Source organism: Acipenser ruthenus, chromosome 3 (genome assembly GCF_902713425.1).
Source record: "Acipenser ruthenus chromosome 3, fAciRut3.2 maternal haplotype, whole genome shotgun sequence".
Lineage (NCBI taxonomy): Eukaryota > Metazoa > Chordata > Actinopteri > Acipenseriformes > Acipenseridae > Acipenser > Acipenser ruthenus.
In genome coordinates, this window is record NC_081191.1 from 74,688,150 (window position 1) to 74,702,502 (window position 14,353).

Consider the following 14,353-nt stretch of genomic DNA (forward strand, 5'->3'; position numbering starts at 1 on the left):
ATTTGAACTAAAAATAATTGTGATTCTCAAAACAATGGGGACCTGACGGTGGAAAGTGATTCACGATTCAGGGCAGTCAGGAGGTTCAGACAGGAATCAGAGTTATACAATTTAACACTTGATGCATAATTACATTTTTCAAGTGCTTCAAAAAATGATAAGCAAAAACACTGATAATAACAAAAGGAAAAGGTACCAAAAGGACAGTTGACCAAAGAAAGCAAAGCTTCTAACTCCAAAGAGTTTTAGCTGCTCTAAGCTTCAGAACACAAGCATTCTAGTTAAAGCTTACTTTTTCGTTACAAAGTATTTTATGAATCTGGACAGCCTTGTATATTTTTTGCTTGTATCATGCTGTTTTGGCGTTCAAATGGATTTGGTTTTCTGCCTGCATATTCAGACTTGCTACAAACACAAATCATTTGGTAAATAGGAATAAACCAGTAAAAACACAAACCTCAAACCACAACACTGCACAACATAAGATTTTGGTGCAGCAACTCGTTAAGGGTCAGCATTAAATCAACAACAAAGCTACAATATGCAGTCATTTTTTAAGTAAGCCACACTGAATTATATTAGTACTATTTTCTGGAATCAGGAGACCTAAATATATATAATATATTTGAAAATCTCTATATTTTACTTACAGGAAGCTTTTTCTCTCTTTCTTGAAGAATTACTATTTGGTGCAGAATTGTTCTTCTTGTACCTCGGCTGTCAACACCTTAAAAAGTAGTAAAAGAAAGTTAAGCAGGTTCACTTGTATGCACAGTGAAAACCTTTACGTTAAAATTTGAAAACAAAAATTTGTAACAAACGTAATCCTAGTGCAGCACAAAACAGGCAAACCACGTATGGATCTGGAATAATAACATGAGGTCATGCTGTATTAACACATTGGTTCTTATAGTGTATGGTACCATGGTACTACATCAGTGTGTGTTGGTTCAATTGTGATAACATTGCTATGTGTTAATATGAAGATGTTACATTTGTGTACCTGTGACAAGGACGGCTTGGCAGGTGACATCAGACCACGAAATGATGGATACACAACAGGCAGTACTGTGGGGTGAGACGCTAATGCGCTCAGGGTTTTTATTAAATAATAAACACTTTAAAAAAGAAGCAAAGCAAAAGGCACAAGGGCCAAAATAAACAAACACTATTCCAAAACCCAAAACAAATGCCTTGTGCTTACAGCGATTACGGCTTGGTAGCAATTGTTTCTCTCTTTCATTTAACATTCGAACACCCTTGGTCCCTTCTTCCTCCACCGCTCAGCCAATATATAGTGGCCGAGGGATTAATTGGTTGTCAATTACCTCGTTTATCCCTCGGCTACATTCTGAGTAAGCATGGCCAACAGCCAAATCATCAATAACTTAAATAATTAGCTGCCAACCACGCATTCTCACGTGATGTTATTTTAAAACAATAATAAACCAGACAGGTTTTCCACCCACCATATATTTATAAAATCACTATAATAATAATAATGATAATTATAATAACCATAATACCAATACAAAATATATATACATAGGGGCAGGGTTTACCCCCCCCAGTACTCAAAGCTCATATCAGTGTGTCCAGTAAAGAACCACTAAATTATCATTGTATGCCACTGCATTGAACCATGATCGTTAGCTAAAGGGGTATAGCACAGAAATTGTGGAGCTAAAATGTGCTATTACTCTAGAGCAGCATTTTTCATTTGGCGGCCCACGAGAGCCTTCCGTCTGGCACATCGGATGTAAGCTGCAGTGCTGCCAACATGGGCGGTTTTTCAGCAAAATTGGGCTGTTTTTAATGCTGTTTTGCGGGAGAAAATTATGCTAGACTGGTTGTCTGTTTTTGGGTGGTTACTTTAATCTACAGGGTTATAATGTGAAACAACTAAGTAGGCTTTTAAATCGTCAGTCTTTACTTTCTCATTAAATGCAGAATGCAGAACACAAAAACGAGAGCACGACATTTTAACAAATGGACTAGTCTGTATTAATGTTAGTACAATTACAAATAGTGATTGTAATAAAGTGTGTCCTGCATTTATTCTTTTATAAATTATAGATGAATCGCTTATTAAAATGTTGCACCCTCGTTTTCATGGAGTTTCTTCATTCTGCATGCACCAAAACATGTACAGTAAACCAATTTTAATACTAAATGGCTAGCAGGGATCAATCAAATTCTTAAAGGGAAAGAAAACTTTGGGGAAACACTGAAAAACAGCAATCCTAAATATAATAATAATATTCAAGTTATATTTACTAACCCCGAAAAAGGAAATATTTAATATATTAGAAAGCTACTTGTTCACACTTAATAAATAAAATGACCCCTTAAAATGTAGCAGAGGAACTCCCTTATAAATGGCTTATTTTCCAATTAAAAATACAGAGCTTTAGATTCATGCTGATATTTTCAGTTTCCATTGTATTTGACAATAAATACACATGAACCCGTTTCATATCACCACGCTTTACTAAGTAATCAAAGGATATAATTAAATTTCCAACACAACTAACAACCAATAATCATCTTGGCTAATAAAGATTTTGTGCAGCCTGTCAAATGCTACATGGGCGGTCTTAATGCAATACAGTTCAGTTACAAAACACCAACCTCACCAAATTGTAACACAGTCAATCACAAAAAAACAGCAAGTATTGATAGCTCTCATCAGTCGACAATTCATGCCTTTTTTTAGATAATGACACAAACTGTTTAGTTCCAATTAATGATACAAAACGTTTTTGTCTTGTATAAACTATATGCATGTGTTTAAATGTAAAGAATGACAGTACAGTATTAAAACCCAGCTCTTTAATTCACTGTTAGTTTTCTTTCTTTTTTTCTCGCACTCGTAATGTGCCGTCATAGGCAAACGTGAAACCCGGGTTATATCATGACCTGCTTTATATCACAAAGTATACCTGCACAGCAATCATGATATAACGTGTGTTCATCTGTCATTTAATAGAGCACATCTTTAAACAATGAAAGTAAATAGCTAATTAAAGTCTTCTTTTTTTTAGTGTGGCTAACTGCTGATCCAGGAGGTACAGCCAACGGCATCTGCAAATACTGCAGAGTGTCAACAACACATGCAAAAACAACTAAATATATTAACAATACTGCTCCACATTCTGCCTTGAATAAAACAACAAACTGCTTCCAAGTAGCACCCGTGTTGGTGGTTAGCGACAAAAAGAGAATTGAAACGAGCGTTTCTAGTGGCAAATCACACCACCATTTCCACTGTGGATTGCTTGTCTGAGACCGTCAAAGACACTGGAAATGACACAAACCGCTGGGTGACTCCCCCGATTAATGTTTTCTACTTGCAACATTCAATCTCATAATAAGAATATTCTATAAATAATTAACTGTGAAAATGTGGATCATTTCAGCTTCAAAACATAGAATAAAAGAACAGAGGAAAGCTACAGAAAGACTCTAATACTTTATGGTTGTCTTCCTGAGTTAAGGCCCACAATGGGGCTCCAGAGGAATGGAACAGATGTGGGAGTTAAGAGTGGAGGTGTATGAGTATAGAAAGGTTAAATCAAAGGCAGAATATAGTTCAATTGAGACATTAAAGGACAGTAAAAAAAAATAGAACATCAAGGCAGTGTTGTATATTCTGAGACATCATCTTCCACAAATTAATTACAACATTTTAATGATGTCAACTGCAATTCCTACCTTGCCTCCTTACTATCTTATCATTCCAGAGAGCTTAGTAAGCCATCTTTTAACAGTACACTGGATTTGCATTTAAAAGATAGATAAGATAGCCATTAAAAAACAAAAACATATATATAGTAAAAACGGGCTGGAGAGGATGGCTATAGTGGAAAATGATTGACCCAAGGGAACACTATTGTTACGGACAGGGGGCTATAATGCCCAGAGGCTGGAGGTAACAATAGTCTTCCCAAGGGGCATTTAATTTACTACTATGGCTGAGTCTGCAGTACATATTTAATATAAGAATCAGTCAGAAAATAAGTGAGGCAAGGTTGGACAGTAAATATGACTTTATGTTGTTTAAATATAGCTGATACAGTATACGTAAATATATATTTACATATATTTTGTTTAAATATAGCTGATACAGTATACGTAAATATATATTTACATATATTTTGTTTAAATATAGCTGATACAGCATAAGTAAATACTTAAATAACATAAATAAATGGCAGAAAATGTTTTTGATGTTCATACCGCATACAGTAATTATAAAAGTTTTTTTTTTGGCAAACAGTTCTCCGTGCAGCTTGCTGACTGTTGCATAATTCAGTTTAGATCCCAGCCGTCATATTTGTTTACATCTTTGAGACAGAAATCACAGAATCAGTGTTCAGCCATTTTCTCTTGTTGTGAGTGCAGGGGAGAAGGCATTCCTTTTAACCAATCACATGACAGACAGAGACTATTGCCCGGCGGTGTAAGGATGTTAGAGCAATAGTTCAATCTATTTTTGCTCCGATGATGAGGTTTTAACCAATCACAGGCCAGGATTTCCAACCACTGATATATATATATATATATATATATATATATATATATATATATATATATATATATATATATATATGGTTTTACAGCTGTACAATCATGAGTGAGCAGAGGCAGGACATAATTGGGAGTTTAACCAATGGGACAGTCAAAGATCTGCTCTAGTTTTACAGCTGTTCAGTCATTAGTGAGCAGAGGCAGGACATAAATATGTTATGGTAGGGTTATTGTAGGGTGTGAGTGGGAGTGTAAAAAGATAAAAGATCTGACAGATAAGTTGGAGCTAGTCCATGAAGAGCCTTATATGTCAGCATTAACATTTTAAAATAAATTCTAAACCTGATAGGCAGCCAGTGCAACGCCTCCAAGACAGGAGTGATGTGATCTCTTGAGCGGGCCTGAGACAAAATTCTGGCTGCAGAGTTTTGAACAAATTGAATTTTTGTGAGGATGCTATTAGATACCCCAGCGAGCAGGGCATTACAGTAATCGATCCTGGAGAAAACAAAAGCATGAACCAGTTTTCAGTTGCAGGTAGAGAAAGCATGGGACACAGTCTGGCATTATTTCTAAGGTGAAAAAAAGAAACCTTGACATATTCAGCACGTACGATTCAAAAGTTAACCCAGGATCGAAAATAACACCCACATTTTTCATCTTAGATCTGAACTCAAGCTTGGTTCCAACAACAGACAGATTTAAAGCATTGGTTCTACCTAGCTGGTGGGGATTACCTAATAGCATTACCTCAGTCTTGTCACAATTAAGGTGTAAAAAATTTTGCGACATCCAATTTTTTATATCAGAGATACAGGCAGTTAGGGCAGAGGCAGCAACATTGATATCAGGTTTAGAATTAATATAGATTTGAGTGTTGTCTGCGTTAAAATGATAGTGTATGCCATGAGACCTTAAAATGTGGCCGAGGGGAAACATATAAATACAAAATAACAGGGGGCTGAGGATAGAGCCTTGCGGGACACCAGAAGTTACTGGCCCAACCTCAGAACTAAACCCACCCAGGGAGATAAATTGTTGACGTCCTGTTAGACATGATCTAAACCAGTTAAGGGCAGTGCCAGAGATGCCAAATAAACACCATAATCTATCAAGAAGGATCTTGTGATTTACAGAGTAGGATCTCGTGATTTACAGTATACACCAGAAATACCTGAACTGATGAAACAAAATGTTTACGCTGCGACTGGCCCATCTAAGTACACCTACCCCTTTATACCTTGAAAAGTCAGGTACTGGTAACCAAATTTTTTAAAAACAATGTCATCATGATCTTTTGTGTGTAGTAGCATTTAAAGCTCTGTGTGTTTCCTAAACATGTTTTTTCTGAACCCACCAGATATCCCACCCGCAGAGGCAGTTCTCCAGGTTGAATGCGGAAGACCAAATAAGACAGAGATTAAGAAAGCCACTTCTCTTTTGAAGAACAGGAAAACAGTAGGTCCCAATGGAATCCCCGCAGAGGCAATTAAGACAGATACAGATACCTCCACAGACATACTGTACTCCCTGTTTGGGAAGATCTGAGGCGAAGAAGAAAGACCAGCAGAATGGAAAGAAGGTCATCTTATGAAGCTCCCCAAGGAAGGAGACCTATGGGACTGTAAGAACTACAGAGGAATTATGCTTCTGTCAGTGCCAGGAAAGGTGCAAAACAGAGACATCTTGGAGAGACTGAAAAAAGCAGTTAACGCAAAGCTCAGAGATCAACAAGCAGGTTTTCGCAAAGATAGATCCTGCACAGACCACATCGCTACTCTGCGTATCATAGTGCAACAGTCCATTGAGTGGAAGTCATCCCTATATGTCAACTTGACTATGAAAAGGCATTCGGCAGCGTGGATCTGGAAACTATTAAAACACTATGGTGTACCAGATAAGTTGTTATCACACTAATCTGGGATTCATATGATGGAATGTCCTGCAGAGTGGTGCATGGGAGACAACTCACCAATAACTTTGAGGTGCAGACAGGAGTTAGGCAAGGTTGCCTACTATCGCCCTTCCTCTTCCTGTTAGTGATCGATTGGATCATGGAGATAACCACTGAAGGCACTGTGGACACAGCTAGAAGACCTGGATTTTGCCAATGACCTAGCTCTCATATCACACAGTCACAACCAGATGCAGGAGAAAATAACATGTCTGGAAAACACATCAGCCCAAATTGGACTCATCATTCACAAGGGCAAAACAAAGGTCCGTAGAACCAACTCCAGTAGTAACAATTCAATAACACTTGGAGGTGAACCTCTTGAAGAAATAGACTCGTTCACCTACTTGGGCAGTGATCTGCAAACAGGGGGACACCGACAAAGACATGACAGCAAGAATCAGTAAAGCAAGAGCAGCTTTCATCATACTGAAGAACATCTGGAACTCAAGAGAAATTACAACACACACCAAGATCTGTAAATTCAAATCAGTACTCCTGTATGGCTCAGAAATGTGAAGAATGATAAGGATAATAATGAAGAAGATCCAGACCTTCATCAACAGATGTTTGTGCAGGATCCTTCACATTTACTGGCCAGAAAAAGTCAGCAACATTGACTTAAGGGAAACGGCCAAGCAAGACCCTGTCGTGGAAGAAGTCCTGAGGAGAAAGTGCGGCTGGATTGGTCACACCCTACAGAAGCCTACCTCCAACATCACCAGACAATCCCTGACCTGGAACCCACAGGAGAAGAGAAAGAGAGGGACCCCAAAGAACACCTGGAGGCGCGACCTTGAAGCAGACATAAAGAAGACGGATTACACCTAAAGAGAACTGGAAAAGATAGCCCAGAGTCGGATACACTGGCTGGTTATTGTCGATGGCCTATGCTCCAAAAGGAGCGATTGGCTTAATTAAGTAATTAATTAAACATCTAATAAATTAATTATTAGGAAAATGCAGATAACATAAAGTATCCCTTTAACACTAGCACCACCATAGCCGCTTTTTGAACGGCTTTTGCAATTCAAATTTAAATATCTCCGCGTATGTGAATATCTCGTGCATGTCCGTTCTTAAGTGTTACTAAATATTTGAATTAAATACCAATACAGTGTTTCAGCTGCAGAATCGTAAACATGAATATGTTATAAGCACTTGCTTCTTTAACCGCCAGACCCGCAGTTTATGCTGCATATTGAAATCAATATAATATAGCTGACAATTTAGGCTGGGCTTTGTAATAAAATCAAAGTCATTGTGAAAGAAGAATTATATTATATACTTCTGTCGAGTGCTGAAACACTAATGAAAGTCATTCTACACATCATCATATATTATTATTACTTATTTTATTAGCAGTTGTCACAAAATATACACATTGAACCACAATACAGTGTGATATAGCTACGCTACTTACAGGTGTAAAGAAAAAAAAAAGTGCTTATTCTAAGCTCTGCACAAATCAGTGACGATCGGGACTGATGCTAAACGAAAGCCAGACTGTTGCATTTTACAACGCAACAAAGTACGGTGTGGATATACTGGATCAAATGACACGGCTGTATTCTGTCAAAGGTGGTACTCGCAGACGGCCTGTGTTTGTTTTTTAGAATGTTTTGGACAGGCTTTTGTTTTGTACAAGGAGTGCACCGGCAACACAATCACTCGAAAAGGCTTCATTTTGCAGCTAGCCCTGGAGCTACTTCATTTTGATAAGAGACAACTGACCCTCAACCTTCAGCCAGCGCTGTGCCCACTAACACACGGAATAAAATACAATGCCAGGTTGCTAAATGCAATACAAACAGAACTTTTGATGTCTGCGCCCATTATGAAAAGGCAGTCTATGGCAAATGCACTGGTACAGTTGAAAAGCATGTTTCTGCATTAATTGTACTTAGAAAGCTGTAATAAAACTCTGAACAGACCTTTGAACTCAGAACCTCTGAACTCCTGTTTCACTCAGAGCGCTTTCACGTTGCATAAGTTAAGTTATTTTTGATGTATGCTATTTTTCTAACTAGTTATTTATGTTTTATAATGTTATATGTGCATACAGCTTTCTACACCTGTTTACACAGAAGTTTATTGCGTGAAGTTTATTTTATTGCAGTTTTTCATGTTTATGTATATGTGCTCTTTTTGAAAAAAAAAAGAAAAAAAAATTATTTTCAATGTAAATACGGCGTTTCTCTTCTGAAAATATTATGTATGATATTCATAAATAAAAATATTAAGTTGTATCCGATTGTTTGTTTTTCATTTTTATATCGAATCCGTTTTAAAATGGAGCCGCTGACTTTGCTGGTGCGGTGGTTGTATGTAGTCCAAAATCTCAGCGGTTTTAGTGTTAAGGGGGCATATCACTAGTGACCACTAAAATGCCCATTCTCAAATATAACACATCTAGAGGGCACATTGAAAACACGGTTCCAAGTGTACAAAAGGAATTAACTAGAGGTGATCTGTACAATGTACTCTGTTATTATTATTGGAATTATATCCCTAGCAACCTCACATGTATTATAAAGTAGGCTTTTTGCTGGTACTATTCAGTAAATTGAGTTGCCCCATGTTGCAACTTAATCAGCTAAAAACCCACTTGTGACGTACAACAATTTGCTGGACAAAAGAGAAGGATACATTACTGAAGTGCTGGGTGCAGTGAACCTATATTTCTGTAGTATCTCAGTACAGTAAATACCAGGTGGCAGCTGTATGCCCCGAACAATCACAGGAATGGAGTTTTTACATGTATTGCTCTGGAGCACTAGCTGCACTTGCACACTTTGGAAACAGACAGCCTGAGGCCCCTCACTATCTTTGCCCGCACATGGTGATGTTGTGTTTCAGTCTTCAACCCCTGCAATGCATTTTCACTGCTGCCTACTTCTCCCTGTCTGCTTATAATTACAGAAGCCTAACTGATAATGAAAACAGCCTAAATAACACCAGTTACAAGCTGGTTAGCTCTGTTCCTGACTGACCGTATTTGTACACCCAGGTGCAACAACTCTCATTCTAAACAGGCTTGACTTTATGTGCAAGCTGGCATATAATTAAACCTACATCAAAATGCAGTTTCCTTGGAAATAAGAAACTACTGTAGCTGTTGCCGTAGGGTTCTATCTGTACAATTTATTTTTCAATGCAATAAGCATTTTCAATTAAATTTCCTTTCTGGATATTTGTCTTTTACCTCTCTCAAGAAAATGCAATAATAGTTAATCAAGACTGTTAAATTGCTGATATAGAACTTGAAGTACAACTAATTTTCAGCATGTTTTATTTGTATTTTTTTTACACCATAGCACCCTCTGGTGGTTTAAAAGACAAGTTGTAAATGTAATGCTGCTGCTGAGAGTTTGGATGTCCATGCCTTTAGGCTTCACCAGACAGTGTCCATGTAAGCATTTAACATACACATTTCTTCACTAACTTCCATGAAACTGTTTAGTTAGCCCCTTAACAGAGTTTAAAATTGTAAAAAAGAACAATATAGTGTCACTGATCTATTGAACCTAAGTAGAAATTGTAAGTTTTTTGTTGTTTTAATATTAGTAGAATTGTTATGGCCAGTATAAAAAAATGGTTACTTAAATTGTTATTCAAGAATATGTTTTTAACTGCATAGTAATTTTTATAAGGCTACAAACTAATTAATTTACTTGAGATTTTTCCATTTAACATTAAAATGCTCAGCAAATATTTGCATTTTTTTGTACCAGTATTAGCAACTGGGTGAATGCTGCTGTCTTATTTAAGACTGCAGCACATATTACATTCTTTATATAGCTACAGTGATATATAGCAACAACGATAATGTTGGATAATGGTGGATGCAGAACAGACGAATACAAATAAAGGCTAAGAAATAGATGGTTTTAAAATACAGGCCACAGCAAATTGTATCTGTTACTGTCAGAGAGAGAAGGTTGAGGTTTAGCTCGGGGGAAACCAAGACAAAACCCTTAATAAACATTTAAGATCTGTGTGAAGTGTTTACTCTCATTCTTTATAGGCATGGATGAAATGTAACTGACAACGGTGCAGCATTGTGTCTCTGTACCACTGCCCTGGTTTACATGACATAGTATTTCATACCAATAGAATAATGTGAGCACTAATTGTATTAGCAATGACTTTAAAGTGTAACCAAATTATTACCATCATTAATGTCATATCCATTTTGTTTCCATTACCAATTTATAGCTTAGCAGACCTTTAAACTTATCTTAAATCACAGATCAATGTTCATGCTTGCATTTGTTTACAAGTCATAAACCTACATACATACTATATATTTAAGTGTACCTAATAAAAATAGTGTTATACAACATTATATATATATATATATATATAATGTCACTTTTGAAACAACACATAATAAGATAGCTACCTATTTTAAAATAAAAAAACTCCAAACATGTCAGCTTGAAGCTTTTGAAAGATTAACAGAGTGACAAGACATTGTGGCGTTGCTGCCGACAGGTACATCCCCTGCTGATTGCACTGTGCATTCCTGTTGAATAAAGTTTTAGCTGGGCTTTTAGTCTTGACTCAATAGATCGTGTGTAGGAGGATACTGTCAGTCATGATAAACAGGATCATTCTAATGTGAAAAATCATTTTAACTGCTTATATATCATATAGGACCCCATTTTGAAGCAAATGCAAAGGCCATTTTTCTTAGTTGAATAAAATAATTTAACTGGTACATGGTGCAATATTAACAACTTAGTTGCAGGAAGGAGCATTTTAAGAGTTATTCGTAGTTTCTTGCTAGTTTTATAATGTTACAATTATTGTGTTCCTCTCTGAAAATGTGTCTTTCAACTTGCCCATGGCCCATGGTCTTTCATTCTTGATTTCCTTCCTTGAATACAAATTCATAGCCACAGACTATCATGCTGCCATATTTATCAAACTGACATGAGTCTGTGTAGGCTCTGCTGCTGTACATACTTTAGGGTTAACTTCCATATCCACTGTATACTGTTTTTTTTGTTTACTGTTTTATATTAGAATTGTAAACAGAAACAGATCCCCCAGAATCCCTGAAAACTGCATGAATCATACAGTTTAAAACAAAAAAGGAAAAATATGTTAATAACCTTTTTTTTTCCAAGAGTTAGATGGTCTTTATAGAAGTATGATTTAAGATTGAAAATATACTGTACAGAAGTGTTCACTACACACAGGTGTTTTTAAAGACTAATCAATGAATGAGCAATGGATTTAGTTAGCAAAGCATCAGATGTTTACTTTATTAAAGTAAAAAAAAATAAAGAGAAAAAAAGATACCTAAGAACTGAGACAGATCTTCATCTGTCAGGGACGACATCAGAAATCCATCCATCATGAGTTCTGCAAAAGATTGTCTGTAAAACTCTTTGATTCCAGCATGAAGAAGCCATTCCTGTGTGTCCTCTACTGACCATGTGGCAAGCCTTTTACCTTTGAACTTTCCAAGCCTCTCAGACAGTTGGTTTGTAACCAGGGAAACTGGAGCTTTAATGACATATCTATCAATCTTTTCACTAAGGCTTCCTATTACTATGGAGCTTTTTTCAGACACACTTGTTTTGGCCACCTGCGCTCCTGAAAGGTCTAATGCTCCATCCAACAATTGTGAGTATGATTTGGGTATCTCCACCCTATTGTAAAGAATTGGAAATACATGAACTCTTCTCTCGGTTGATTGTAATCTTTTCAATAGTATTTTGCTCTCTAGGAGAGACACTTTATTTTGGAAATAACTTTGAGAAAGGAATAGTATCACAGCCTTGCATTTCTCCAAGGCTTCAATCCGCTGTGGAAACCACATACAGGAAGAAATATCCACTTCATCTTTGTCAAACCAAATGTCTTCAGATAAGTTAATTTCCTTAAGCTGCCTGACTGTCTCACAAACAAATTGTCTCTCCAGGAACCCGGCATTATTTCCATATGAAATAAAAATTCCTTTGGTAGATCTCTTCTGGCTGAACGTTGGAGCATTTGAATCGTTGGAAGAATCAGTGCATGTCTTCAGCTGCGTGTTCCTGTCAAATTCATTTCCATTTTCTGCTGCATTTTCATTAAAATCCATTTCATTTCTCTCCATTGGATCTTCTGTTAATTCTCCCTGTGATTTGTCCTTCTGTTCTGCCATATTTTGTACTTGTAGAAGAATATTGTTAAAGATTCTCTTCTGCACCCTCAGAATTGCTCATCTTCTGTATTTAACAACAAAAAAGACAACAATAAGCTGAGCACACATCCTCTATATTTCTTTCAACAAAAATGGAATTGACGTTTATATAATTTTAACAAAACACCTTTAAAACCCAGTATTATCTACCTGAGAAAAGTTTAAAAAAAATACCAACTAACTAATCAATAAACTGCTGTCCCTACCCAGAGTTAATTTCAGGTATATTCTTAAATCATTCTGTTTAACATTCATGTGGTGCCGAGATGTAATTTAACTTAACTGTGACCTTTTTCTTTTCTTTTTTTAAGTAGTATTGGAAGTGCCTTGCTCTTGGCACACTCTAAACATAGCGTTGCCCAGTAACTACAGCTTGCAGGTTAAATAAAGGCACATGATGTTCACTTTGAAGGTCTAACTTCAAAGCAGACAAACCTGTTCTGAGTTGTTAAATGCATAGGTTAGGAAAGTATAAAACAAACAAACAATACGTGCTTTAAAAACAGTAACCAAAGAAACCTCACTGTTGATTTAAACAGTTCATGATCAACATCTCATTATTCTGACCCTGCAGCAATATACTACTAACCTCCCAAAAATGCCCCAATACTGGTTATAATGAGTGAGGGTTGAATTTAACATTTTGTTATTGTGGCTTAATTTTTGGATAATGTTTTATGAAAAGCAACAGACAAGTATGACCTTGTGACAGGGGAGTGTTACTGGCAAGGCTGTTTCTACCAGGAAGGGAAACTCAGAGACAAGAAAGCTGCAGTGAAATGTTTTCGCGCATGTTTATTTACAAGTACAAACACTAAACAAAACACATTTAACAAATAAAAAGGCATAAGGGCCAAACCAAAAGGTTTATACAAAAACCTCACAGACACAGACATAAGCACAGCACAGCAACACAACTCTATCACCAACATTAATTCCAACATCAACACCCGTGATTACCCTTGTTATGCACTTGTGACTGGAGCCTAATTAATCAACTGGAGGGGTGTACGATACGAATAGCCCGTTTTTGCAGCAGAACTGCTACCTCCTGAGACACCACAACGGCGTCCTGTGGGTCTGTGACTGATGCTGCAGTCACACCCCGAAAGGGAGGGGTACTGTGCTTGAACTGCAGTGAGTAGTCAGTCTGAACGGTAGTAAGCACCCAGATGTCTGTGGTGCACTGACGCCAATATTCCAGATGGCTCCCTGAGAAGGGGCCTTGGGCCGCTGCTCACCTTGTGGCTTGGCCTGAGGTTTTTGTCTCTGCACCGGGTGGCGGAACTTATCATAGCCTCCACGGTGAATAGCCGTTGGCCTGTTCTGAATACCACCTCTGGCAGCAGGGGCAGCCGACTGTGCTGGTCCTTGAGGCTGCTGGCACAGGGATAAAACCCAGGCATTATGCAATTAGCAAGCAATGTACAGTAAGAATGTACAGTTGCTACCTCGGCTGCTATAGACAGCAACGGGACTGTCAACCAGGCCTGCTTGATACCAGACAGGGGATGTAAATACAGGTCCGAACTGGGACAGTACGGGGTTGGTGCGTTGACCAGGAAGCGGTACGGGTCGGTTCGGTGCTGGCAGCTCCGGGTTGGTACGGTACAGTATGGAACCATAAAAGTATGGGTAGGTTTGGTGCCTGTAGCACTGGGTCGGTACGG

At 37.5% G+C, this 14,353-nt stretch overlaps 1 protein-coding gene across 1 annotated transcript in view; it reads right to left on the reverse strand.

Annotated features, from left to right (window-relative positions):
• The window catches only part of LOC117394535 (uncharacterized), a 50,308-nt gene extending 37,338 nt beyond the window's left edge, over window positions 1-12,970 (reverse strand). The window contains exons 1-2 of the mRNA XM_059020879.1: window positions 11,795-12,970; window positions 651-727 (exon numbers count right to left, since the gene is read on the reverse strand). Coding sequence (XP_058876862.1) covers window positions 651-727; window positions 11,795-12,644 — 927 coding nt within the window. The 5' untranslated portion in view covers window positions 12,645-12,970. The remainder of the gene's footprint in view (window positions 1-650; window positions 728-11,794) is intronic.
• Between the last annotated feature and the right edge of the window lie 1,383 nt (window positions 12,971-14,353).